The sequence below is a fragment of the Alternaria arbusti genome (genome assembly GCF_024043155.1).
Source record: "Alternaria arbusti strain BMP 1465 chromosome Unknown scaffold_19, whole genome shotgun sequence".
Lineage (NCBI taxonomy): Eukaryota > Fungi > Ascomycota > Dothideomycetes > Pleosporales > Pleosporaceae > Alternaria > Alternaria arbusti.
Genome location: NW_026249959.1, coordinates 155,493 through 179,488, shown reverse-complemented (window position 1 = coordinate 179,488; position 23,996 = coordinate 155,493). Strand labels below are relative to the sequence as shown.

Sequence of the window (23,996 nt, the reverse complement as noted above, 5' to 3'; positions counted from 1 at the left end):
AATCAGGCCGTCAAACACACCGGCGCCGCCAAGTTTCATCAACACCGGGAATGCGACCGAGTCGTAATGATCTGAACAAGCATGGCTGTCAGCAATGGGCTGAATGTGGTTCTAGAGTCGTTCGCGACGCTGGGCATAATGTTGAAATGGAGAGGATATAGTGGTGTCAAGAGTTGGCAGCAGCCGTTCGGCGACGCGCAGATGGTCCAAGCGGAACAACTGTATTCCACCCACCGGCAGCGGAAGGTCAAGCCTCCGCTCTGGACGAATTCACTCCAAATCGTCCATCTACCTACCACGAGGGTATCTCAAGGGCCGAATGCGCGTCGGGTAGATGTGAAGATGTGTGCTATTATCATATACAGGTCTAACGCCCGCGGTATCATACCGCCTCGCAGTTTATGCCCTGCGTCTATGCTCAAACTCTGTTCATTACATATTCGCCCAAGAAGCTCATCGGCCTGATGTCCATCTTCCTGTCAACATGACGCTTGCTCAACGCGCTGTTTGCGACGCTCCACATATCCAAAATGATGTGCCAACCCAGAACGCCATGCATGAACGTGGTGCAAGCAACCGCAACGCCTCCCTATATGTCGCTGGTCTCGAATACAAGTCCGTCTCTATACGCTGACGTATGAGTGTTTCTACATCTCTTGTGGGGTCAGCCAGGTGGCTTCGACGCAACCTTCGTAAAACTCTCTCTGGCCATTTTGTCCCTCGACACCAAAGCCCATGTCGCGGAGCTTTCCGGTGTCCCAGCCACTGACGAACTCGCCTTGACCGCCGTTTTCTCGGTCGACAGCATCGCCAAGCTTGATGTAATCGGCGTGACGACAGACGGTCTGCGAGTAAGACCATTGGAGGCAGTTGCCGTCATTAGCGCACTCTGAACCGCACGAGCCGGCGTTGCGATGTGCGGGACGATCGTTCGGTACGGGCGCTTGCGAAAGGTTATCCCACCATTCTTTCGAGGGACCCTGTGATAGGAAGCCGTGAGTATAAGAGAGGAACGAGGAGTAGGTGAATGGTTTCTATGACGTTATGTTAGTCAGGTAGCTTAGGTTGGAGCTGAGGAAATGCTTACCGTGTTGTACGGCCGTGTCCTTTCCCACCTCCACAAGTCTTCCATCTGCTGTGGCTTGAGTTGGTGCAGCGAGAGCATTGGCACGCACCACTTGTCGCGTGTGGTGGTCACATCTTTGAGCTTGTCGCTAGCAAAGGTAGGGTACATGGGCTCGAGCTTGTGGCCGGTCGCGTTCTGGATGGCGTAGGCAAGGACAGCGTCGCCGCGCTGCTCCTCCTTGACCCAGTTCTCGTATCGAACGCCTAGTCGGTTTTCGCGGGGGATCTCGGTGGAGCCGGGAGTCTTGCCTGGAATGAGTTGCTTGACAAGGCCCTGAGACAGGACGATACCTGCGCCGCCATAGGCGAAATGGCGGCCTTCAGAGCCCTTGTGCGCCTCGCCAAGGTAATGTGGCTGCGAGGCGTCGAGCTGGCTTAGCAGGCGGAACAGCGTGTCCCAGAAAAAGTAGACGTCCGACTCAATGAAGACGAACCATTTGGCTGCGGGGTTGGTCATGTATGCCTTGTCCACCATGGGCAGGTACTTGAAGCGATCGAGCTTGAAGGACCGCTGTTGCTCCTTGACCGTCTCGCCGCCTTCGTGTGCCTTCTTGTGCTCGACGTAGATCTGGAAGTCGACATTGTCCTTCTGGTAGCTCTTGGGAAGCTCTGCGAGGATGTCGATGACATGGCGGTCTCCCAATCGCTCTTCCCGGTCGCCCACGATGATCAGGTTCGTGATGCAGCTCGATACTGTGCTGAGGTGTGCTTTCGTCTCATGTGCCCCATCCGATGCGACCTTGAGGACAACCTGCACCTCTTCCAGCAGCTTGGTAGGGAAATTCTGGCAGTAGTCGAGCTCGATTGAATTGGCGGCTTTGGTTTCGAGGGGCGGGAAATACGACTTTGTCTTCGCTTTGTGTACGGGCGCCTGGGGATGTGACCCTCTCCGATGCGAGAGTGTGTATGCAAAAAAGAAAAGAAGGAGGCCGGGGAAGAGAAATCTCCATGGCCGCCGTGCCAAACGGCCAGCCAGCGGTTTCAGCATGTTGCCGTCGCTGCGGCCGTGGGGGATGGGCGGTCGCTAGGGGCCTGGGGAGCCGCAGGTGGTAGGGAGCGATGCTATGAGGAGGAAGGTGCGATGGGTAGGCGGGCAACGTCACCGTGGCACATTGAGCAGGCGGTTGGTGTTGGGTGGTGGATGTGGAGGTGTCGACGACGATGATGGCGCATTGGCCCTGAACCGCCGTCCTGCGCGACTTGCGAATCCAGGCCGGCTCCCTGACACGCGAACCCGCTAGCCGCCGGCGCTTGGCCTTCCCCTTGTGTCTTGGTGCTCCAACACTCCAACCACCTGCAAACCTCAGTCCTTTCATCCTCCTTCACCCGTGATTGCTATGCGCAACATCGCCATGCATGTTAGGTGCAACAGTTTCAATATCTACAGCGGGCATGTAGAATGCTGGCGATGACGTGTCCGCCATTCTCATCGACTTCCTGGAAGAGTGGGAGCTATCCGTATCCGTCCAGTGGAATGACTGCTCTTCAAACTGGTTGTACTCTGGGTCGTCCTCCACGTCCGACCAGTTTGGTAAGTTGTCCATGTCAAAGTCATCCGTGTCTTCGTGGTCGGTTCTTGGAATACTGTCTGGGTGTGGCGAGAGGCCAATCGATTCCAGGAAGAGATCACACGAGTCGGCCGATCGTGTTATGAAGAAAGGCGCGCGCTCCATGTCCGCACCTCCACGCTGCCGAGTTGCGTGTTCCCGCTCGACGAGTTGCGCCGAAGAACACGCGAACGACCATGCTGAGGCGCTCTCTTGACTGGTGAGGCTAAGCGTTATTGCGTCCGCATGGGATTGCATGTCCATCATCGAAGAATAGAAACTCGCTCTTTCCTGTATGGCGCATTGATCGTGTCGACGTTCCTCTCCAGTACGGTTGCGTTCAATCCTGTTCTCCTGGCCACATACGAAAGACCTGCTCAAGTCCCTAGTCGTACCAGGAAGGCTCATAGTCTTTGGTCGCGCGACGCTTCGTGAAAGACGCCGATCGTCTTCCTCAGATGTATTGCCCGCAGCAAAAGACGAAGACAGCGTCAGTCTCTGGCCAATGATACGTAGTTCGTCCAGCGGTAGCCTGTGTACGAAACGCAATATCGCAATATTGACTTGGAGACCTGCATACGCATTCAAATCGCTTATACGCTGATTGACTGTATCCTTTCTCGGAGCGCTATCGATGGACGCTCCACCCCGCTTCACTGTCTCGGGGCATGTGCGGTCAATTGGCGCGATCGGTGGCGTAGACGGCGACGTTCGCGCTTCGCTGTGGGACGTTGCTCGGGTTTCTATTGTCGAGGTAGATTTGCTGTCGGTGTCGTGTTGCGCCAGAGAAGAGAAAGGGCTTGATTCGCGCGACCCTATGGACTCGCCGCGCGCTTTAAACATGGAGATTGACAGTCGACGACTTAGCGAACGAAAGAATCGCTTGACTTTTCCCATCGGTAAGCTTGATATTCCCGACATAATCATAACGCTGGTTGAAGAGTAAAGCGTTGCAGTATTTTCGAGTAATTACGGTGTAGTATAGGAGATCGACTGTCATAGCGCACTCGTGGCTTCTTTCACAAGTCCGGCGCAACTTTCGCTCGGAAGACCTTTGCCGTTCGCACCTGGATTCACCGGCCGTCGTGAATACATACGACAGCTGTCTTGCCACGTCCTTCCGCTTCACGAGTACCTCGTCGTAATACCACATCCGAAGCTACACAGTGTATCGAAATAAAGGCGTGGGAGAGGAAACACAACGGAAACGATGGTGTTGAAAATTAGCTTCGTACGATTTCCCGATACTCACAGCGGCGACGTGACTCGCATGAGGTATATAATGTGTGCTCCGTTACTACACTACTCCTCGACCAGAGACCATACTTTCATATTACTGCCACTGATCTAGCCGCCAGCAACATACTCACTTTACTCAGCAAGCAAGACATCGTACACAAGCAATCGCAATACAGCTACCATATCCCATCATGAAGTGTCAGCTTCTCTCCACCTCGCTCCTCCTGAGCCTCGTTCTCGCCGCACCAGTCGCAGAGCCAGCCAATCTCGTACAGCGAGCTGACAAGCAATCCTGTTCATCAAAGCCCCACCCAACTCTAGAAGACTTCCACAAGGCAGCAAAGAAATGGTGCGACGATCACGTCCGCGCCGACGCTCCCATGCCACCGATGTTACCCAAGCCTGTCATCGACCCTCACAACAAGCCCGTGATGCCGCCTCTTACCGCCGATTACACCTTTAAGCTACCCAATCCCGACAAAAAGAAGCCCGATATCTCTGTCCCTGTAACATTCGAAGTCCGCGGCTTCGCGCCTATTACCCGGCGCTATTGTCACATTGGGTTTGGCCTGCCGGTCACCTTTGACAATGGGCGAGCCGATGATGGGAAGTATCAAGTGGAGGAACAGGTTGGCAAGGGTAATGTGTGTACGGGATCAGGTGGGAAGACGCTGGTGCAGGGTTGGAATCAGACTATATGGTGGAATGAGTATGGCGTTGTTTTTAAGTGAAAGTGAGAAGATTTCGTCTCATAGTTGTCACGGACGTGTAAAAGAGGACATTTCTAGTATCTTGTATCAATTATCTACTATGGTTTGCCGAATACGTCTCAGCAACACTGTGTCATCTCGTTGTCATCAATACGACCGGAAGGTCGCCGTGGGATCCTGCAGTAACATTCGACCAGATACAGTGCTGTCATGCGTATACATCCTCTACTGACCTGCTCCTCCATCCATTACAAACCAGTATAAAGTCTCTAAACCTCTTCCGCCATCCTCGCACGACGCGGCAACTTACTTCGTGGTCGGCTTGGGCTTCTCGGGGATGACGGGGGCGGGTGTAGTCATCTGGGGGACATGCTTATTGTCCTCCAAGACCTCGTCCGGAAATCCGCTTTCGCTATGCGCCAAGGTGCACTCGACGAGGGGGCACTTGTCAGCAGCGAGTTTGAAGTACTTGCATCTCATGCGCTTGCACTCCAATCCGCGATAAGTGCATGGCCAGCAAGGCGAGCTACCGTCGCACTGTTTGATGGTCTTGCTGTGGAAGCACTCGACGCACGCGACGAACTTCTTGTTCTTACGGCGGCGCTTGTTGGAGTTGGACAGCGTCCGAGGTCCTCTAAGATTGCGTTAGCGACAGCAACAAGAGTATCAATGTTAAAGACATACCCGTTCTGTTCACCCCCGGGCAAGGCACGCTTCTTGGTCTTGATCCGAGCGATGGCCAGCCTAGCCGCATCCAACTGCGACTTTGTCTCTTCAGCGGCCGCTTCAGTGCGCCTCAACTTCAGGTTGACCCGAACGGCGGTATTGAAGACAGCCTCCTTCTCCAACTTCACAGTCCGAAGCTGACGGGCCAAGGCCTCGTTCTTTTCATTGAGTTCAAAGATCACGAACTCTTGCTTCAAGGCCTCCAGCCTCCGCTCCGTTCCCTGTCGAGCAGTCTCAGGAGTGCGTCCCATGTCACGAAGACTGGCGTTTGTAGCTTTGATAAGCGCCAGATGATAGACGAGACGGCCGTTCATGAAGTGGATGTTTTCGAGACCCTCTTCGCGAGGGACGGGCCTGGGACCGCCTCCAGCCATACGACTAGGTTTGGTCAGTCACGTATCAGGCGATGGATGTGTTCATAGACTCACCGTGAACGTGATCCTGAGTTGCTACAAAATGAAAGCAGATACTCGAGCTCTGCCTCGTCGTTCGCAAAACGCATACCGCGCATACCGAGAGCTTGCTCGTAGGAGGGAGGACCATTAGATGACTCGTAGGCGGGAGGATCATTAGATGACTGATCGTCGCGCGGGTCCGCCATGTTCGTGGATGGTTGGATTGAAGATGGTCAAAGAGGTGCAGGGTCGGGACCGACAGAGTCACTGGCTAATTGATATACTGAGGTGCGCGCTAGACGAACATGTGGTCTAGCCATGTCCAAAAGCAGACGCTATACCTTACTAGTCGTGGTAACAGTGAAAGATCGTATCTCCTCGTCACATTTGCTAAGATACATTTGCCTCGCCACAATCCCTCGATGACTGAATATACCTGGGTATGTAGGTACTGCCTTTCCATATGTACGTCCGCAACTTCTGTGGCTGCAAGTACGAGTTGAATGGAACGCTACCAAATACGATCTTCGGCGCTGAGTGACTACTTCAACATGTATATGTTTGTTAACTAGCTCTGCGAAAGCACATGATCTTACGAGGATACTATCAGAACACACGAGATTTCACTGTCACTTCACTTTGCATAAGAAGCTATAAGGGTGACATCAAGTCATGAGTACACCAGGTTCATCTGCAATGCGACCTTTTGTAGATACATTGTTCTATGTGTTCACATTTATTGCGGCCGTAATGCTTCCCAGTGGCCGTAATGCCTCCCAGTGGCGACATTAGTACATAACTCTGCTTCCTGTAGACCCAAAGTGTCTTGTATCTATACACGCGAAGCTACTCATCCGCTGTAATCCCAACCTAATTTCCGTCCTTGAACAGCTCGCTGTAGTCATCCATGTGAACACGGGCACAGTTGACGATGTCACATGCAACACGCGGCTGGTCGTAGTTGCGGCAGATGGGGTTGGTGGGTGCCCTTGTTCATTAGTGGATGTATATGATGACAGATGGGAGGCTAGACTTACGAAGTGGTTGTCTAACTGTTCGAGACATGGGCGGCCTCTGGTGTCGACTGAGGAGCAGCAACGTCCTCGTCCTTCTGAGCGTTGCGCGCCTCGAGAATAGCGACTTCCTCCTCAAGTCTAGCGACCTCCGCCCAAAGTGCATCTGCACGCTCTTTCGCGGCTTCGACCATCGCATATTCTGCGCGGACCACGTTCTCCAGGTTCTTGAGACAGGCGTGCTCAGAGCGAAGTAGACGCTCGAGCGCCTTCCGTCTAGCGCGTCGCTCGTCGTCGGTGAGAAGCGAGCTATACAGTCAGAAACGACCGGAGTGAGTGGCTGTAGGGGGTACTTACATATCTTGCTCAAATAAAGAACCATCCGCATACGACTCAGCGATGGAAATGCGGAGCTTTTCATCCTGAGTGAGCTCGCGATCTTGAACGCCCGAGTCCTTCTTATTGGCGTCTGCATGCGGGGAGTCAGACTGAACTGGTGAGGCCGATGGCGAAGCCGATCGAGCGCGTTCAGGGGAGTGCGAGGAGGACATGGTAGTGATAGTCTTGGAAAAGGTCGAAGTCAATGAGTGTGCGACGATTGATGAGAGAAAGTCGAGTTATTGTCGCGAGGCAGACAAGTAGAGTCGGTGAGTCCAATCGCTTCTAGTCTACTCTAGCTCACGCGGTGTGTCACCGGGTGTGGTGCGTATTCTGGTGGGATATCATAAAGTCACGTGCTTTCGCAGATAGTTTCCACTAACACTATACATCGTCTACCAGCCTCTAAACCTTTTTTGCTATCCTCGCGCAACGCGGCAACTACCTTTGTGGTTAGCTAGGGCTTTGGGAGAATGAAGGGCAGAGGCTCGAGCGACTGCGGGACATGCCCAGGTGGTGGCCACCGGTGTTCCTCCAGGGTCACTTCCGGAAAGCCAATGTACGTCGCTACCGATGCATCAAGGTGCAGTCGGCGATGCGACGTGTTACCAGCTATAATGCAGTTCCAATAACAGACATCCGGTGCTGGCAAGGCTGCAATGACGTGATTAGAGTATTAGTCTTCCTCTCTCACCTTCATCTCGCCGTTACCTACGCCGACTATTAACCAGGGCACAGACGTCACGTGCGTCCAAGAGCGCCAAGCGCCTAGTGGCCCCGGCTGTCTATATCAACTTGGTCTGCTCCTCTAATTTGCGCTTTCCTTCTCCAACTGTTTTTTACTGCCTTTCCACGGCTTATCGGTTTCGGGCTCACTCTAAGATACTCTTCTTGAGATCAATTGTTGAGTCCCTTCGAGTCATACTCAGATCCACGGAGCTTGAGTACCTCGTTGGCTGAAAGACTGTGCGTTGAACAACCCAGACCCCCTGGAACGTTCGCTAGAGATCCATGTGTTGATGCAGGTCTGACAGCCTGATCGATGCCTCGCCCGCAGTGCAGTTCATTCTCAAGATACAGGATCTACGGAGCCGCCACGATACTTAGAGGTTGGGTAACATGTACACTCTGCGCTCATTGTTCCGACGGTCTCGATCGCGTAAACGATGAAATTGTTACCTTCCGATCAGCCTGCCGCTCTGTTGTCAGACATGGGCGCATCGCGATACGGAAATTTTCATTGAGTACCTTTCCCTTGTGGCGAGGCTTGAGGAAGATTAATGTTTGCGACCTGTTACCGAAAGGATAGCTTGATGTTCGCGATGTGAAGGAAGCCAAGTTCTTATCGTGTGCTTCACCTTATAGAAGAAAGCGATTGAACGTCGACCTGCTAGAAGTCTACATGGGCTTGATATTCTGTAAACTCTAGTTTTTATACTGATGTAGGCGGTAGCGGACCCGTGGAGCCTTTTTCCTCTATGACGCAATCTCCAGGAACAAGTCGCGATGTTGCTGAATTCCAGTGAGATACATGAACAGCGACCAACTCCGCAATGTCTATCGATGCAAGTATTTGACTACCACACCGAACACTGAAGCCCGTGAGTCTCGACAACTACAATCGCTGTATGCTGTAAAGATGCAAGTACCCGTATGCAGTGATGTTCTTGCACTCTTCACTACATCTGTTGATGATGATTGGGCAGCCTTCAGCGACGCCTGTACGATGCACCCTCTACGCATTCCCTTTGCACTCGTCTCAGCCATAGCTCGCTCTAGATATCACATCGGCGTGAAAGCGCCGTTCCTTGGACAACGTCCATGAGCACCACATACGGTAACACACCGCACGAGCTAGCGCGGGCTAGCAGCGCTTGGGCCCATTCTATATATCTGCCTTGTGACAACAGTTTCTTTCTCTCTCACCAATTGTCGCAACCTTATTGACATTGACTTGCTCAAGATCACGATGACATTCTCTCGCTCCCGCTCCCCCGCCCGCGCGCGATCGGCTTCGCCTCGCCGTTCACCATCCACTTCGCAAGCTCTGCCTGCTTCCCCGTACTCCGACTCCTATGACGGCGAGGATGACGACGGTAACGGCTACGATAACTACGACTACGACGACGACGAGGAGTCGGGTGCTCAAGATCGCGAGCTCACGCACGAGGAGAAGGTCCGCCGTTGCCTCGCCGACTCGCCCTCACCAACGGGTTCTCCAGTACGTCAAGATGAGTAAGTATTCCCCACAACGCTCTACATCGTATGATCATATCTAACTCTGCAGATCGCTCTTTGGTGCGGACGAGTGGAAGGCCAAGGCAGAGGAGTCCGCTCGTAAGCATGGCGCCGAGTACATCTCCCATCTTCACACCAAGGACTTGTACCGCGTCGACCTTGCGGTGAAAGAGTCCCAGGGCGACTACATCACCACACTTGAGGCTGAGGCCGCCAAGGTCAAGGCCCTTGAGGCTCAGGTCGCCAACCTCAAGGAGCAAATGGCCAGTATGCAGGCTGAGAAGGACAAGAAGATCCTTGCTCTCGAGTCGGAATTCAAGGCCCTCGGCTTGGGCACTCAGGCCGCCGCTCCTCCGTATGTTCATCTTCCTGCATGTCAAAGTATGACTTCACTAACAGATTAGGACGCCCGCCAGCACCAAGTGCAGCAACTGGCTCAAGCCTCGTGCTAAATGTTTCGCGGGCTGCACTCGTCTTCACCGGGAAGATTTGATCATGGTCGCTGAGACCGGAGGCAGGGTCAAGCCGATTGAGGAGCCGATGGAGGAGGCTATGTGATCGCGTGTATATATACAGAGTACTTGGGGGCTATAGAAGGCAGCATGGTGTATCGACGTCGCCGTCAGTCTGCGATATGGTTGCCATCAACGCGAACGAATAATACAATGTGTCCGCAAAAGGACGCGTTCAGATGAACTCGGTAGACTTATCAAGCAACGTCACCCTTATAATCATTCTTTCCAAGTGAAGTAACAGCAGGAGTTCGCCTGTTCTAAGAGCATTTGCAAAAGTCTATTGCACATCTGTATCTCGCCGATGGAAATCAGAACGATAGCGAAGGATCTTGGAGTCCCGAGTGAGCTTTGCCGTCAGGACAAGCATCGCTTGTGGCGATCAGGCGCGACGACTTCAGGGATGACAGGGCGCCTCATCGCGCTCACGATCTTTCTGTAGACTGTCACGCCGAAGTATCGCCTAGTCGTCGATCGTGGGGAACGATACATGGTGTGCGGGGACGGAACTTTGGTGTAGGCATTTTGCGGTATGAACCAGCTGAGAGCCTGTTGGATTGGCCCCAGATGTATAAAAAACACCATCGTACATGGTCGTGGACCGCGTGTTGTGATTAGTAGAGGTGATGTCTTCGGTGAGGTTGGTAAGCTTCCGGCTATTCCTACCAATCAGCACGGCCCCGCTTCCGGTACTGAGGTAGCCTACATCATCACCAGTTGACATCGCCTTTCCCATGTGTTCACGACATCTCTTCAGCAGTATTCGACGCCGTTTCATCTCTACATCTCATCGCAAATTCAAATCCGAACAGAAGTCACTCAGAATGGCAAACACCAGCGAGTTGCGTCTCGACCAGCATCCCACTATGCGCCTGGTAATGATCAGCTGACAGATGCAGTCTAGTACGACTAGCACAGAGACTCGTCCGCGATGGGCCATGTAAGATAGAGCATACAGCACGTCGTGTACGAGGCCTTCTCAACGGGAAGTACGCGTTCGATACTTTGAACGCGCACCATGTTTGGGAACTGGAGTTACGTTACCCACAGTATGGACAGCCTCTTCATCCGTATGCTTTGGCTGTGCTAAACATACCAGATATTTCGTACCAATCTCAAGCTTCACTGCCCACGCCAAACTATCCCGAGGCTCCATTGTAGACGGGACAGATGGCGGCGCACATCTAGCGAGTCTTACGGTCGGCAATCGCAGTAGCAATCGCATCCTCATCTTCAACACCGGCAAGCTCAAAGATCTCGTAAAAGTCGACTTCCGAGCTGTTGACCAATGGTTCGAAGAAGACATGGAGATATATGGCCATCCCAAAGATCCCTACAAGCGCATCGACATTTTACCATCTTCTCGAAACGTCAGGGTAGCCGTCGACGGCGTTACACTTGCTGAAAGTTCAAACGCCTTGTTCCTTTTGGAGACCACGTTGAGGACTAGGCATTACTTGCCACCGACGAGCGTCAATTGGGAGTATCTCACACCCAGCGACACGCTGACTTTGTGTCCGTATAAGGGTCGCGCGGAGTATTACAATGTCAGCGTTGGCGGCAAGCTGTATCGGGATCTTGTATGGTACTATAGATACCCAACTTCGGAGAGCGCGCCTATTGCCGGACACATGTGCTTCTATAACGAGAGAGTGGAGGTTTATGTTGATGGCGTGAAGGAGACGCCTTGATAGCGGCTGTCCACGCTCTGCGCATGGGTAAAAAGTAGATGCCTCGTCAATATCTATGCGATCTTTCGTACCGCGCAGCTGAGCGTTGAATGAGGTTGTGTATGTGACGCGAGACCGTATGCAGGGCGTTGATGACTTGGGGTCTGTAGTTGCGACGAAGCCGAACCCAATCTTGCGTTGTCCGACTCTTCTATCCGCCTGCACCCTCCCATACCTCTCAATTGAATGAGGACTGGGGTCGAAAATCTATCCTTGTGCCAAGTTGTGATGAGCTGTGAAAGGAAACAGGAGAATTTATTGCTGTACGGCGCAGATGATGCACGGGAGTCACCTTGCCCGTTACGTGTATATTCCAGCTGATAAGCCGACGAACGTCCGGACAGCTATACACATGGCCATATCCTATTGCTGGCTATTGCGGTTGCTGGCGAGCTGTCCATTAACACGGAAGATGGAAAGAAGCCTCCAATATGTCAACATCATTGACAGAACATATAAGGTTGCCTGGAGAGCAATGACCGGGTGAACCACGGATCGCAGATCGAGATGAAGATTCGTTATGGTCGGTGCTGTCGGAGCGCGCCAGCCTCGCAAGTGCAGCGAGTGGAGCGATAGTCTCTCCGCCCAGCTACAGTCCGAAAAGCAAACACTAGTCATGTAAAGCCAAGACATATCCCGGCGTGATTCCGATATCTCCAGTGCTAACTGCTTCGAGGCCTGTCTCTTAAACGCGAAACAATCCGGAGCGGCTGGAATGCGCGACGCCTTGGCAGGGGAATCGAGGGGGAGATTGCAGCTGCAACGCCACATAGTCAGCATCCAGCTGCGGAATCCAGCGGCAATTTGGGCATCGCATTCTGTACTGGCAGGCATGGTGCAAATGTTGTGTTGCGAGAGCATGGAGTGCTGAGTGAGGATGGCAGGCCTGACTGCTTCTTCGAGTGCCGTCAATCTCCGCCGTGCTTCCGACTCGCAGCAAGCGGCATGAACCCATCCTACCAGCATCACCGGTGCATCCCACCACAACAGGAAAAAAACTGTGCGCTGTCCCACTTCGTATATGCATCCTTACTCAGGCCATTTTGCTTTCATGTCATGCCGCGCTGACTGCAATAGACACCACCGCTTGAAGTTGTAGAATCTACAAAGATCCGCAACGTTGTCTGCATCATGGTCTAGAACTGCGAAAATTGTGCCTTTTCTCGTGGATTTTCTTTGATTCTGTCGGTTGACCCGGACTGCAGGCTCTACCACTGCCGTGGCAAGACTCGTTTGCGTAGGGCGTAGTTCCTTTTCCTCCTGAGGTGGCGCGCGCCGTCTCTCGGTTCCTGCAGCCACCAGCAAACTATCATCACTCCACCCCGCTGCTGTCTTTGCACGGCACACTCGGCATAGGTAATGGCCAAGTACGCCTTCGCACCCTTCGCGAGGCCAAGTATTGACCTTCGTATCTTGGGGAATGTCTTTCCTTGCGTTGAGCCTGAGGCGCAAACTAGAATTGCAGTAAACTTGGTTGTTTCAGCCGAGCCCGAACCAAGTTCAGTGCGCGGAGAGTTTCTGGATTCCTGTCTCATGGACTGTGGACGTCATAGCAATAACCTACGCGATCAACGCCGCAGCACAAATATCGCAAAGGAACGAGGGGCGCACCGTTGACCGGTCGTAACAGTGTATACCCACCATGAGTAGCGATGATTACCATACAATGGGACGCCGTGCTCCACAAACGCCTAGAAAACGATGTATCGAGTTCAGGGGTCGCCATGTCCTAGCCGCTCCCCGAGCCGAATAGTAAGCCGACCTATCCTTGATACAGCACAAGCGCTCCGGTGATCTACCACCGCCCAGGTTCTGCTGACCCGAAATAGACCGTGTGGCCCTACTATAGTAGAAGCGACAGGGCTGCTGCGCGAAGACGTGCATGCCGAGGCCACTAGACTAATCTCGCTCGTGTCAGGTCTCGCGCCGCTGCGTCGGGGAGAAAGATATATCTAGGGAGAGTCTGCGCCTGGGAAGATCTTCACGAGTTATCGCCTGTCACTCATCGCCCTTACCGTCAACTCGGGGTGCAGAGACTCATCACTCTTGGAAGTCATAGACTTCCGTACATTCGCTTTTGCAACACACTCGCTTTACTACGCTTAACATGCGTGTTACTACTCTAATAGGCCTTCTGGCCGGACTTGCCAGTCAGACTGTCAACGCAGCCTGCAGCGCACCCCTCAAGATCGACGACTTCTCCAAGCAGACTTCCAACCAGAACAGCTTGGGCGAGTGGACCAGTGGTAAGTCTTGTTGAAGTCCTGCACAAGAAGAAAGGCTAAACAGCGCAGATGATGGATCCATGTCCTCGATCTCGGCCAGCGGCGGTGTCCTGTCCTTCAAGCCCAAGGCAGGTTCCTACTTTTACGAGACCTTCCCTTGCCAGGCAGCTAGCTCCAATGGATACAACTCCATCAGCTTCCAGATGAAGGGACCTGCCGGTGGTTCCGCGACCCTCGAGATCCAAACCAAGACCAGCTGCTCGGCTACGACATACTCTTCCAAGTACGTTTCGATCTCTGGATTGACTGGCAGCACTCAGACCATCAACATCCCTCTGTCTCAGTTCTCCGGTGCCAACGCCAATGCTGTTACCGGTTTCGTTTGGGCTGGATTCTCTTCCACCACTGCCACATGGCAGATGAGCAACATCGCCTTTGGTTGCGGCAGCAGTGCTGGTGGCAGCACCTCCGTCTCCGCAACCAGGGTGGCTACCACCTCGAGCTCCTCGGTCCGCAGCACCATGACGACAATCTCGTCTCCCACAGCCTCAGCTGGAACCTGCTCTCCTTTGTTGATCGATGACTGGATTTCTCAATCGCGTCTGACTTTCTTGTTCTACAACGCCATGGGGTACCCTACCTCTGATGATGCTTCCATGACTTCCATCACCGTTGGAAAGCCGTCTACTAACCACGTCGAGTTCGTTCCCAAGGCCGACTCGTACTTCTACACCCAGTTCCCCTGCGTCGACGCGAAGAAGAACAAGTACACCGGTATTTCTCTTCGCATCAAGGCTCCTAAAGGCGCAACCCTGTCCGTTCAGCTCGATTCTTCGGACAACTGTGACGCGACCAACCCCAAGTCCACCTACGCGTCCGCAACTGACCTTGGATGGACTTTCGATGGAACTGAGAAGCTGTACACCATTCCCTTCAGCAAGTTTGCCGGTCTCAACACCGAGAAGCTTACCACTATCCTCTTTTCCGGATTCTCTGGTACCACTTCATTCGGACCCATGGCCTTCTACTGCGGCAACTCTGGAGAATACGTTGTGCCTTCTACCTCTGCCGACCCCGGCGCCTCTGCTACCGTTCCCGCTCCTAGCAACCCATCAGCTACCGGCCTTGTGATTGACAAGTTCGCTAACGCCAACACCAACGCCATGGGCAACTGGCACGGTGGTGACGAGGGCATGTCTCTCCAGTACGCTGGCGGCAAGCTCACCATCAAGTCCCCCGACGCCGACTACTCCTACTACACCCAGGTGTCTGGTGGCTGTGCTGACTTCACCAAGTACAAGGGATCTTACCTCCACATCGCTTACACCGGTACCACTGCCTTCACTGTCGCTTTCCAGCAGCACAACAGCCAATGCAACACCGAGATCGCTCCCTTCCCTGAGACTTGGGATTCCGCCGAGGCCGGCCGCTACGCCAAGAACGGACACATTTACATCCCGATCAGCCACTTCAACATCAACCTCTCCCGCGTCGTCGGCTTCGCGCTCAAGGGTTTCCACAGCAGCGAGTCCGTCACCCTCTCCGTTATCGAGATTGTCTCCTCTGTTCCCGCTGGTACTACCATTCCTAAGAAGGATGAGACTGGTGATCTAGTCTTCGCTTGCAAGCGCCCCAACTCCTTCGCTTTCGCCATCGACGACGGTCAACCCGACCTCGCCCAGGAAGTCCTTAAGATCATCCGCGAGGAGGACGTCAAGGTGACCTTCTTCACCGTCGGCGCTCCCCTTCTCGACGCCTCCACCAACCTGACCAATGTCTACAAGGAAATGATGTCCGCGGGTCACCAGCTCGCCCTCCACTCCTTCACCCACCCCAAGATGGAGGGTCTTCCCGACTACGCATCCATCGACTGGGAGTATAACGAGGACGTCAAGGCCATGAAGTCGCAATTCAACGGCTTGACATCCACTTACTTCCGTCCTCCTTTCGGTACCGAGGGTGCCCGCATGCGTTCGCGTCTCACAAAGGCTGTCGGCAATACCGCCAAGATTGTCAACTGGAGCGTCGATGTCGAGGACTGGTTGTGGGCTGAGACCGACACCCCTGAGCAGCAGAAGGTTGCTTTCCAGCGTGACGTCGACAAGGGTGGTAACCTTGTGGTTCTCCACTACCTCTACCCTAGCACTGTCAGCTACCTTCGGGAGTTCATTCAGATCGCCAAGGCTACTGGCAAGCAGCTTATGCGTGTCGATCAGTGCATGATGGACCCCAACGCTCCTCCGCTATAGATCCGATCATGTAGTTTTAATTGAGTTGATGAGAGGATGATACCCGAAGGTGCGAGCTGTTGTAGAATAGAGACTCGTTTAGCATATCTTGTTAATCGTAATTACATCTCTTAGAACCATTCATATGAGCATCCAGCACGTTGTGACCATCTTCCTGATCTACCGCAGAACGACTATGTTAGATCAAAGCTTGGAGGCATCTCGGGAGAAACTGATTGTGCTGAGGGCCGATAAGCGGCATGAAGATTACGATGCCTCTTCCTTTTACCATAAGCACCTTATCATGGTAGGCCCGATTGTCGTGAAGCTACGTCTCAGGTCCTGTGAGTAATCACGCACATTAATCAAAGCTTCCTCAGGCGTTTAGTAACCACCTTGACACACTTCGACAGCTCTCCATCAAATATACTTTGCGGGATTAGTATCTTCATCACGTCCTGGGTAGGCGCAGGCAGGCATTTAGGGTTGACCATGCATTTCGCGATTCCCGCTATAACAAACGCTGCGAGCCTTGGAATGCATTGCCTCAAAAACCAATTGTACGAAACACGATGTCCGATGTACGACGGCCGATCACGGGCTGTATGCTGGATGGATCTGGGAAAAGGCACAAGTCGATGATGGAGTGACGCCACTGTCGGCTGAAAACTCCCTAGCGCCGAAGCGACCGAAAGTCACGTGCCGTCAGCAAGATGGCCGGGTGCAAGCGCATACCGCACTATCCTTCCCACCTACATCCTCGACATTCGCCAAAGGCTTCTCATCGGCATGCAGTTATCTTCTCGTGTTGATTATGCGGAGGCGCGTCTTCGGACCGTTGGCGGTGACGGCTTACCTTTCTATTTTCCCTGTAGGCACACACACGGCACAAGTTATGGTGTCTATTGAGTAATAACAAATGAACTATCTTTGTAAGCGCGCAGCCTCAAAGGCTATCAGATTTCGTCTATCAATGCCTACCTAGGTACTTGTCCACGGGTTCGTCCAACACCACTCTGGTAAGCTTTTAGGATCCCACTCCCTCACCCTGGTTGCCTCAAACTCTCCCTTCTCGTCCCTACGGAGAACAAACCTTGGCTTTCTCACATATCTCCCGAGATAGGCTTCCATGAACTCATACTCTTCCAGCTCAATCAGCAGCGGTAACTGCTGATGGTCTAGCTCCAAATACAGATATCTCGTCAAATTCTTCAGGACCCATAATGACGCAGCCCAGAGACCCGGTTTTGTAGTCTTGTAGTGGATGGCATGGTAGATCAGTGAGTCGAGATAGGTCGTAAGATTCGGGACCAAAATGGGACTTGGGTGACTTGCGCTTTTGCCGCGCGGTAAGCCGGGGAAAAAGATGGCGTTGGGATGCGCACCAGGAGGCGAGTTTGGCACCTTCGTGTCTGGATGCACACGAGGACCATACCACCATCCATTCTCTCGGTGCAGAGCTGGATGCCAAGTCTCTTCGACGAGGATAGGCTGCCAACAGTCACGTCGGGGACTTCGATAGTGATGCAGCTATCTATGTCCAGATGGTATGCGGTGTCGGACCAAAGAGCTAGGTAGCGGAATTCGTCTTCGTTTTCGGTGGATGTTTGCCGGAGCACGATATCGGCGTCGCAATTCATTACTGGGTCATTGCCAAAAATGTCTTCTGGATCTCGCTCGTTGATTTCCCATCTTTCCGTGGCCAAAAGATCGGATGCGACGGCTTTCAGCGTGTTTTGGCGGATGAGAATTTCGTGTACATCTGTCATGGTTCCGGCAGACCCCATCCATCGCTGTGCCGCGCATCCAACGAGTAGGAAAGGATGTCGATGGGATGCCAGAACGTCCAGAACGTGGTCGAGGCTGCCCTTCTCGGTTGCGACTGGCTTTGGCGCTATGTAGCCGCCAGGTTCTGTTTCGTTACGTTCCATCGTGTGTTTACGTTGTGATGAAGTCGGTAAAATTGGATTTGGTGAGGATGATAGAAGAGGAATGAGTAAGTCGTATGATCAACCTAGGTAAGTAAACGTTCTTGTTGCATGGTTACCTTTGGATGAATGCGCCAAAGGACCGTGGAACCGAGGAGTCAGAACGCTGCGCTAGGATGCTAGCCAACCGATATTCTACGAAAGCGGGTAGCTACGTCACGAGAGGTGTATCACTGGCGTGCATGCACTGAACCGCAATCTTTTAGGATAGTACTCTAATTCTCAAGATTGCAGCGCGATACTCAGTATGTGTTTGTAGATTGTTTATGTCGTTGCTACTACACTGTATTATTCCCGCGAGTTGACGAGCTCAATCTTGTTTCTTCCGTCAGTTCGCTGCATAAGCCCCATGAGATAATGCGCATAGCCGTTGAGACCCTGCTCCATAACTCCATCTCGCCCTCTACGGCCCATTTCCCATCGCATTCGCCTCCGATGTCCTGCGCTGGCGTTCGTCCTCCGCTTTCCTGGCTTCAACCTGTATGTCCGCGATATCTTCTGGATGCCTCTGGATCTGCGACCTGATGATGCCGATTTGAGAACTGACAGTAATGGCCTGATTGGCGTGGAGATGAGTAATGGCTTCCAGCTTTTTTGTCGTGCGCGCGTGAGCGGCTTTCTCTTGCGCGAGTTCTGCTTCGAGACGAGCGACTGGATCGACTGGGCTTTGGGGGAGGGACATGGTGGCGAAGAGCTTGGGGCTGGCTGTTAGTGACGTCGTTCAAATTGGGCGAGAAGGGGAGAGATACCTTTATTTTGAGTCGTACGGAGAAGGTGCGGCTGGGTGGTTGCTGGCAGGAACAATTGTGGAAGACGTTGGATGGCAAAGGTGGTGGCGGATGAGAGTGGACGATGGTCTTGAGTTATCAAGGCGCGACCTCAGTCTCTTTCACTTTCACCGGCTGTTGTTTGTTTGTTTGCTCGCTTGCGCGTAGGGCCGCACAAGTGAAGGTGCGTCCGGCACGAAATACTCGTGGCCCGTCTGAGCTACAACACTGAACAGCCACCATCGAACCTCGCCGCGCAGTCACACAATTGACTGCATCAGCACAGCTAACTATCCTCCAGTTGCCAGCCATGGCTGAGCGCAACGCCCTCATAACACCATCAAGCTGGCAAGCGCCGCCGGCACAGACGGATGACGTCGGCATGAACGGCCAGCAAACCACACTCAAGGAGGACGAGCCAGCAGCACGTGATGTTGGCTTGCCGGAGCCTTACAAATCGTTCTTGGGAGAGTCAGAGAAAAGATATGCAAGGAAAGAAGCAGTAGAAGCAGCTACCAAAGACTATGACAAAAAGCTAGAGGGGAAGGAGTTGGATCGTGAGAAGGATTTGAGGCATCTAAAGCTTGAATTCATTCTCCACGTCGACGGTCTCAAGCGAAAGAATGAAGAGCTGCAGATCACGATTGACGCCTTCCACATGCTGTTTGAGAAGATGCGCGGCGAGCATACGACAGAGATCCATGAACTTACTCAAGCTATGCAGCTACTTTGGAGTGAACTGTATGCCAAGGACAAGGAGCTCAAGGTCATGTATGACGCGCACGATGCTCTGGTCAAGAAAGTCGACGAGGAGAGGGCGGAGTTACCGAAGAAGCTGGCCGACGCTGCGAGGGATGCGCTTGCTCTTCAATCCAACGCACTCAAGTTATCTGACAATGCCGTTGTTGCAAAAGGCCCTGCGTTAGTACACGATATCCCTTACCACTGACATGGCTGACTCTGTCTAGATCCGTTCCTGCGCACCTCAAAGGCAAATCTCAACGCTTCGCACACTGCAGCCAGTGCATGCGACACAACTGGGACTGCGACCGCGGGGTTCCATGCAAGAACTGCTCGTTGCAAGGCATCAAGAAAGGTTGTAGGCGGGTTGCGTGCGAAGACTACAAGAAGGGCACGTGCAAGAACAAACAGTGTCGCTTTGCACATGAAGGAGAGATATACAAGCGGCTCCATCCTTCCGAAGACGTATGGGGTGATGGGCGTGAGCTGAGTCCAGTCGAGCTCGACAAGATGGGTGTTTGGTAGATGGACGACAGCTCGCTAGTACTACATGGCATGAGAAACGTCGAGAGAGATGTGAGACAACACAGTATTGGGAATACAACATACAATTTGAGCTGTGTTACATGACAGGAAAGATGGCTTTGGAGGCGACAAGTGATTTTCGGTTGATGGAAATGATCCTGCGCATGAGTTGTCACGTCCTGGGTATCATTGTACACCTACATTTAGCGAGGTTGGCAACAATGTATACAAGTATATCTAGGGAGTCAACGCTCTCGGTTCTACAGCAAAGAGTTTGTTGAACATGTTCTGTGGGTCGTACTTGGCCTTCAGATCTTGCAAACGTTCGTAGTTGTTGCCAAAGACGTCTCTGGACTTCTCTTCATACTCTGTCTGGGCGTTAGCACACCGTTGCTTGCATAAGGATATCTTTCCCGTGTTCTCATTATATGAGTGAGGAGTGCACGCTTTGGAGAGTGCTTACGGTCGTAGTTCCCATACACCATTGTGGCGCCATGACTGCCTCTCTTCCCAATCCACCCATCGTTGCTCGCCGCTGCCTCAGCGCCGCCACGTTGAAGTTCATTCTTGAACAAGAGCGCAACACCCCTCGACCACTGCCTACACTTCTGATCGTTCTCCTGGTCCCACCACAAAGGTGCAACAGCCGCATTGAAGTGTCTTCCGCGGTTCGCAAAGGCCATGTCAGAGTTGGTGACTTCAACAATCTTCGTCGGGTCTAGTAGCTCCCACATGACCTGGGAGCCGACTGCATCGGATGTCTCGTCAGTAAACTTGGCGTACGCCTCCAAGACGGATACCACGAAGTCGCCACGGACAGGAAGCTCGAACCCAGCTCCCTTGATAGAGACACGTGCACCGATGGGTAAGTCCATGAGTTTGTTTGCCTTGGCGTAGGGCATCATTGCCATGGTACTCATCAAAGGTTCCAACCCAACGATATCCTTGAACAGCTCTTTGCCGTCTTCTTCCGACCCATGGAAGATCGCGGCTACGAAGAACAGGACCTGGCCACCAGCAGGTGGAGGCCTGACGAAACCGAAAGCACTCGCAGCTTTCCCCGTCGCTTTTGAATTGCCATCTGCGTCCGGTGTGAAGATATCGTTGCATGCTTCCACGGCTTTCTTGATGATATCTGGCGTTGGTGCAAACATCATGAAGCCAGCCCACAGATCGCCTGTCTCATGGGTGCGGAATACAAACTCAATGCCGACACCAAAGTTCTGTCCCGCGCCGCGCAGAGCCCAAAACAGGTCTGGGTTCTCATCGGTAGAGGCTTTGACGATACTGCCGTCCGCCAATACGACAGTACATGAGATGAGATTGTCGACAACCAGTCCGTGTTTGACTGTGAGCCAGCCAAAGCCGCCGCCGAACGTGAGACCACCGACGCCGGTATCTGAGACGGTGCCACCAACTGCTGCAAGACCGTACGGTGCAAGAGCTTCGTCAACATCACCCCAAACGGCACCTCCGCCGACTTTGATCGTTCTTTCCTCGACGTCGACGTCGACGTCGGTAGTACGCATATGTGTATTCAAGTCGATAAGTAGTCCGCCGTCCGTTGATGATGCACCAGCAGTCGAGTGACCACCTCCTTTGACTGCGAGATCAAGATTGTGTTCGGAAGCATACTTGAGGGTGATTGAGATTGCTTCTGCCGATCTGGGTATTAGACATGCTCCCGCTGGCTTCACAGCAGCGCTTGACCATCGGTGAATGGATTTTGTGTATGCCTCAGTTTCCTTCGGTGTCACTAACTGGGCGTCTGTATCTCCCAGCAATTCGCGAAGTTCCGCGATGTCTGCTTCGTTGATCGGGCGTTTGGTAGCCATCGCGCGGAGAGTAGTATAGTGACGAGTAAAAGGGACGAAGGACAAATATTATGACGGATACTTGTACATATAGGGCTTCGAGCGCTTGGTCCAACCTTGAGTAGGCGAAGACGTGACGAAGCGGGTTCTACATTGGGGCGTAAGCTTACCACGCCGTCGACCGTCAGCAACGTAGGAGCATGGCGAATAGCTGTCGCCGACAGCTCGGCAAAAGTAAGGCCTACCATCGCCGGCCGTGTTGACAGGGAGCTCGACCGTATAACTGATATCGGACTGATTGTTCATTGGAGACGCCATGCGGTTTTCGCAACCCACCCATGGCGATCAGCTCGACCACATGTACACTACAGCCCATAAGGTCTCATTTCCGAGCCCAATTTCGCACGGTGTCACTAGACTCTTGTCAAGATCTATCGTCGTCTTTGTTCTGGGCCTGGCATGGACGTCAAATATGTGAGCTGGCCAAGCGCGTGGCGCTCGAATCTCGAATAGCTGATGCAGTTGTGCTGGACAGCGCCCATGTGAGCCTTTAGATGCTGACGGCCCAGAATGATGCGCCATACTTAAACAGTCGTCTTTGCTTCTCAACCTGTGATGAAGCGCTGTCCGTAGGCTCTGGGGATGGCTGCATCAAACATGGAGTCGGTGTTGCGTTTCCGGTAACCATGATCTGGAGGTCGACGGATGGAATAGAAGGCGAAATAATCGATTCAAGGGGGTACGCACGAAGACCGCGGTTGATACCACGAAGCTGTCATGATGGGAAGGGTCCGTCGAAATGACGCGCATAGGGGAGTGGCGGGGAAGGGAAAGGGATCGGCAAACCTACCTAGGTAGTCAGCCTTGGCAGTCGCGTCGCGTGTTGCGAGCTTCTTCTTACGTCCGACGTTCTACCCCATCCTGCATCCCTTCTATTTCATCAGACACCATGCCTTCGTTCTCTACTTTTGCTATGTATTATGACTCCTGCATTCCCCGATTGGCGGCACGCGAACAAATGCAATGCTCATGACGTCATGTTGTCAGCGCACGCGAAGTCTGCCTCAAAGGCTGCACAGATCTCGAACGATATCGCACGCGGTCGAAGTATCATGGCGAAGATGTAGTATTGCGCAGGTATTTTACTGTGCGCATGCATGTCATCTTACGATATTGCGTTGCGCGCTCAAAGTCGTGTCGCGAGCCAGGTCGGAGAGCATGTGACTCAACGCAAGCTCGACTTTCACTTCTCCCAGGTGCCTCACAGACCTTGATGGCGGCGAGGAAGAGATCTTGATTAATGCGAGGTAGTATATCCTTGCAGTTCAACCCTCGGAAGACAAGGCTTTTCTTCGTATAGCCTTCTAGACGCCGAAATTGTCGTAATGGTTGCGCTACAGTCTAGGTGATGCTGGCTTCAATGCATTGCTCAGCGCCGTGCACGCATGTCAGGTACAATCTCACAACGCTTTTGTTCCGCTCGTTTATTCATCATGTCTCTTTCCGCCAGAATCTGCTTGGGACCGTAGAGCTTAAAGTGGTGGGGTTTTTGCGTTCGTCTCAGAGAGGATGGCAAGTGGTGTCTAGAAGTTCGAGACGGCAAGATAAATAGCTCATCTACGGGGATCACTTTCGTATTATCATACGTTCGATATCATGTTTAAGAGATGGTGGCATTGTGAGCGCTGCGCCTGGGCAGCATCTCCTAACCCAAGGCCACACGGTCGGCTTTGCGAGGTCGTCATCGCCGCCAATGTCGTGCTGCCTTCACCGAACAACTTTGCGTCGTTTACCATTACTGCACGCTTACCTGGCTCGCATTGACAACTGAGATCCTCGACTGCAAGCTGAGTTATATGGCCTGCTGCCCTCCGCGGGTCGCGATCTTGGACATTGTGCGCCGCCTGAATATACTGCCACCTACGATTTTTCAACCACAGGACCAACCCATCGCTTCCGCGCACAACAACAACAACAACAACAACACAACCGATTTTCTCATTTTTGGTACCCCAACCAAGACCACAGACTTTTCCGCGACTCGACAGCGCAGCACGTCTACAGCCAACCTCTGCCAACTCTAAGGCGAAGCCAT

General features: G+C 53.0%; 9 protein-coding genes across 9 annotated transcripts; 4 read left to right on the top strand and 5 right to left on the bottom strand.

Moving 5' to 3' along the window:
- Window positions 1-647: 647 nt before the first annotated feature.
- On the bottom strand, window positions 648-2,113 carry J4E86_009902 (uncharacterized protein; the record flags this gene model as incomplete). The annotated part of the gene is made up of 2 exons (XM_051450402.1): window positions 648-1,034; window positions 1,088-2,113. 2 exons carry the CDS (start codon window positions 2,111-2,113, stop codon window positions 648-650), a joined length of 1,413 nt encoding a protein of 470 aa, XP_051298323.1.
- Window positions 2,114-4,102: 1,989 nt separating this feature from the next.
- Window positions 4,103-4,642, top strand: J4E86_009901 (uncharacterized protein; the record flags this gene model as incomplete). Its single annotated transcript, XM_051450401.1, has 1 exon — window positions 4,103-4,642. One exon carries the CDS (start codon window positions 4,103-4,105, stop codon window positions 4,640-4,642), a length of 540 nt encoding a protein of 179 aa, XP_051298322.1.
- A 285-nt stretch (window positions 4,643-4,927) lies between these two features.
- Window positions 4,928-5,948, bottom strand: J4E86_009900 (uncharacterized protein; the record flags this gene model as incomplete). Its single annotated transcript, XM_051450400.1, has 3 exons — window positions 4,928-5,255; window positions 5,306-5,725; window positions 5,776-5,948. 3 exons carry the CDS (start codon window positions 5,946-5,948, stop codon window positions 4,928-4,930), a joined length of 921 nt encoding a protein of 306 aa, XP_051298321.1.
- An 842-nt stretch (window positions 5,949-6,790) lies between these two features.
- J4E86_009899 (uncharacterized protein) lies at window positions 6,791-7,306 on the bottom strand (the record flags this gene model as incomplete). The annotated part of the gene is made up of 2 exons (XM_051450399.1): window positions 6,791-7,064; window positions 7,113-7,306. The coding sequence occupies 2 exons, from the start codon at window positions 7,304-7,306 to the stop codon at window positions 6,791-6,793; spliced, it is 468 nt and encodes a 155-aa protein (XP_051298320.1).
- A 1,796-nt stretch (window positions 7,307-9,102) lies between these two features.
- On the top strand, window positions 9,103-9,929 carry J4E86_009898 (uncharacterized protein; the record flags this gene model as incomplete). The annotated part of the gene is made up of 3 exons (XM_051450398.1): window positions 9,103-9,368; window positions 9,421-9,726; window positions 9,776-9,929. The coding sequence occupies 3 exons, from the start codon at window positions 9,103-9,105 to the stop codon at window positions 9,927-9,929; spliced, it is 726 nt and encodes a 241-aa protein (XP_051298319.1).
- Window positions 9,930-13,720: 3,791 nt separating this feature from the next.
- On the top strand, window positions 13,721-16,087 carry J4E86_009897 (uncharacterized protein; the record flags this gene model as incomplete). Its single annotated transcript, XM_051450397.1, has 2 exons — window positions 13,721-13,859; window positions 13,908-16,087. The coding sequence occupies 2 exons, from the start codon at window positions 13,721-13,723 to the stop codon at window positions 16,085-16,087; spliced, it is 2,319 nt and encodes a 772-aa protein (XP_051298318.1).
- Window positions 16,088-17,047: 960 nt separating this feature from the next.
- Window positions 17,048-17,835, bottom strand: J4E86_009896 (uncharacterized protein; the record flags this gene model as incomplete). Its single annotated transcript, XM_051450396.1, has 2 exons — window positions 17,048-17,478; window positions 17,502-17,835. The coding sequence occupies 2 exons, from the start codon at window positions 17,833-17,835 to the stop codon at window positions 17,048-17,050; spliced, it is 765 nt and encodes a 254-aa protein (XP_051298317.1).
- A 1,296-nt stretch (window positions 17,836-19,131) lies between these two features.
- On the top strand, window positions 19,132-20,087 carry J4E86_009895 (uncharacterized protein; the record flags this gene model as incomplete). The annotated part of the gene is made up of 2 exons (XM_051450395.1): window positions 19,132-19,742; window positions 19,790-20,087. 2 exons carry the CDS (start codon window positions 19,132-19,134, stop codon window positions 20,085-20,087), a joined length of 909 nt encoding a protein of 302 aa, XP_051298316.1.
- A 237-nt stretch (window positions 20,088-20,324) lies between these two features.
- Window positions 20,325-21,922, bottom strand: J4E86_009894 (uncharacterized protein; the record flags this gene model as incomplete). The annotated part of the gene is made up of 2 exons (XM_051450394.1): window positions 20,325-20,455; window positions 20,551-21,922. The coding sequence occupies 2 exons, from the start codon at window positions 21,920-21,922 to the stop codon at window positions 20,325-20,327; spliced, it is 1,503 nt and encodes a 500-aa protein (XP_051298315.1).
- Window positions 21,923-23,996: the final 2,074 nt, after the last annotated feature.